Here is a 2,789-nt window from a genome sequence, read left to right on the forward strand (position 1 = left end):
GACAGGCAGTGATGGGCATGGCCATACATGAGTGCATGATTTGTAGTTGTATTGTCTCTAAGGTTACCGATTGAGAAACTTCCCACTGCGCTCATCTTTATATTACGCTCTCCGAGTCTCTGCTGTGCCCCCGCGCGCTCTATAAAAACTTAATAGGGCGCAGGAATGGGGGAAAGGATCTCGCGCACCGCGGTGTGCCCGACCGCGGTGAGGTGAAAGGACGCCAAAACACTCGGGGGCGAATGGTAGGTAACCACAACATGTCATAGGCCTACTTTTAAAAAAAACGAACAGAATATGAGTCTCATACGAAACCACTCGTAACACAGGCTACTGAATCATTTCGTTTCCCCACCAAGCCATCTTCCAAATAATCTATTATGTAGACGGTAGTAACTAAGTATAGGTATATATCCACGGTAATAGAGTGTACGTTTTGGCTGACAGTCGGAGTGACACATAATAAAACAGGATGCAGTTATAACTTTGAAAGATTAAAACATACTAAATTGAGCAACTCTGGGGTTAGATTCGAAAGGAAAGAGAAACAAACATCTAAGATGCATTAGTTCGTGGCAGAGGGGCGCCAGTGTCTGTTCAGTCAGGCTCACTATAGGATCTGGCCTGCGGTGTATAGCACATAAATACAAAGTTAAATTAAAGATAACACCAACATTCATCAAATATGACAAAAAAGCTAAAAATGCAGCCTATTTTGGTAAATGCCGACATAGGAGAGTGAATTGAAGATATGGGATACCTGTTTCAACAGCTCTGAACAATAAAGAAAATAAGTGTTCTTGAAGGATGGCGAAAATGTTTAAATTTGTTAGGCATAACATATTAAACAATATATAAACAATTCAACGAAAACATTATGAAACCCACGGCCATGTTTCATTTCACCCTGAAAAACTTGGCATACACTTTTGAAACGAGTTCTAGAAAAAAGTTATATTTTAAGATATCACTGACAAAATAATTATCATAATAGAGGTTCTCTGTGTAAAAAAAAAAATCCTTAAAGTTGCTGTCAACCATAGGGGTCTTCTTTTGTTATAATAAGACAAGCACCCTTTTTAGAGAGACCGTGGAGGACCGTGGTACTTAGGCGGTGTCATGTTTGTACAAGATATGAACTGCATCCATCAATTATAGTTGATTCAATAGGGTTAGTTTTAAATTTGACTACAACCTTACCTTTGTAGGAGAGTCTGAGTCGTGGCACATTCAATTTGGACGCGGAGACTGTTGCCAGTAGAAGCGTCATTAGAATCATCTTGGTGAGCAAAGGTGTTAATTCCATCGCTCCTGCTAAATGTCTGTCTTTTGTTCGGAGGTTTGAATACGAAACAAGTCCTTCAATTTCAAAATTGAAAGCAGCAGATAGGAAATACGTAACTTAACTATCCTTATGCTATTGTTTCTCAGTTTTTAAGTGAGCAGACTTTACTCAAATACTCAGTGAGGACCTCTCGTGACCAGTGTCCGATGAGCACGCGTGTGTCTTCGCTCTTCAGTCAGTTTCCGGACCTGCTATCGCCCTGTCCCGGTGCTCCAGCCGCTGTGTATTCTCCTCCCCAGATGTCCTGCCTCTCAAACTGAGTCCGGTTTAGACGGAGACCCACCCCGTCTCTTCCTTCAGTGAGCACGAGAGAGCACGCCCGCAGCAAGCGCAACAGAGCGTTCCAAGCGACCCGCCTCTTACCCAACGTAAAACCTCAAGCCCTTTACGCACCGGTCAATCAATCCAAAAATGTTTTGTATTATTACAGATTAAACAGTTTATCAGTCAGGAATGAAAAAATCTACATTAACATGTTTGAGGGATAATTTTGATTTCTCAAACGTATGACTAAAATTCGATGCTATTTTTAAGCACTCTCACGGTAACTGCGCAGTGATAATGTGGTGTTTACAGGTCTATTAATTATCTGCCGCGGGGGCGTGTATCCGCAACCTTTCTTAACCCTTTCAACACGGTGGTAACGTGTGTAGGAGTTTTTAATTAAGTTGTGAGGTCCTCCCTAATCTAATGGGCCCCTCCAAATGAGCATATGTCTCAGAGTAGTGGCAGGGGTGAGGGGTGGGGGTTGAATTTTCAAGGTGTCAGTGTTCTGGCAACCAAACGCCTTTGTGAGCATTGTTTTGACCAGAGAAAAAGGGGGCTCGTGACAAGGGGGTTCCTCAAGGGCTTCCAGGGATGTGGAAAGCGGAAAGCAGCGTGAATGCTGGAGAACACAAGCGTTCCTCTCCTCCTTCTCCAGAAGAACAAACCGGCATTCCACCCATCAGCCATGGTGACACAGTCACTGGAATAAAGGAACATCCTCTTGGGACCACAGGAGATCCTGAGGGGCTTAGCAAGACACATGATGTGGTGAGCTCCCGTGTTCAATGACACAGAGCTGCAGTGTGGTGGGAGCCGGCCTGGGAGATCCAGGGAGCCGGCCTGAGAGGCTGCTCTGAGAGGGCCTGGGAGAACCAAGGAGAGGGCCTGAGACGCTGCTCTGAGAGGGGCTGAGAGGCTGCTCTGAGAGGGGCTGAGAGGCTGCTCTGAGAGGGGCTGAGAGGCTGCTCTGAGAGGGCCTGGGAGATCCAGGGAGCCGGCCTGAGAGGCCGCTCTGAGAGGGGTTTGAGAGGCTGCTCTGAGAGGAACCGACAGCTGTGTTCGGGGCCGATCGGACATGCTCAGTAGATCGGACATGCTCCCCTAAGAGTCTGTTGACATCCGCAACACTCGGCAAGTCATTCAGCTTGACATGATTGAAAGGGAACCATATGGATTC

The 2,789-nt window shown here is 45.8% G+C and overlaps 1 protein-coding gene across 2 annotated transcripts in view; it reads right to left on the bottom strand.

Annotated features, from left to right (window-relative positions):
- The window catches only part of sema3bl (sema domain, immunoglobulin domain (Ig), short basic domain, secreted, (semaphorin) 3bl), a 26,239-nt gene extending 24,609 nt beyond the window's left edge, over window positions 1-1,630 (bottom strand). For both annotated transcript variants that reach the window (XM_062458337.1, XM_062458336.1), the window contains exon 1: window positions 1,201-1,630. In XM_062458337.1, the coding sequence (XP_062314321.1) occupies window positions 1,201-1,306 (106 nt within the window). In that variant the 5' untranslated portion in view covers window positions 1,307-1,630. The remainder of the gene's footprint in view (window positions 1-1,200) is intronic.
- Between the last annotated feature and the right edge of the window lie 1,159 nt (window positions 1,631-2,789).

Source organism: Osmerus eperlanus, chromosome 4 (genome assembly GCF_963692335.1).
Source record: "Osmerus eperlanus chromosome 4, fOsmEpe2.1, whole genome shotgun sequence".
NCBI classification, from domain to species: Eukaryota; Metazoa; Chordata; class Actinopteri; order Osmeriformes; family Osmeridae; genus Osmerus; species Osmerus eperlanus.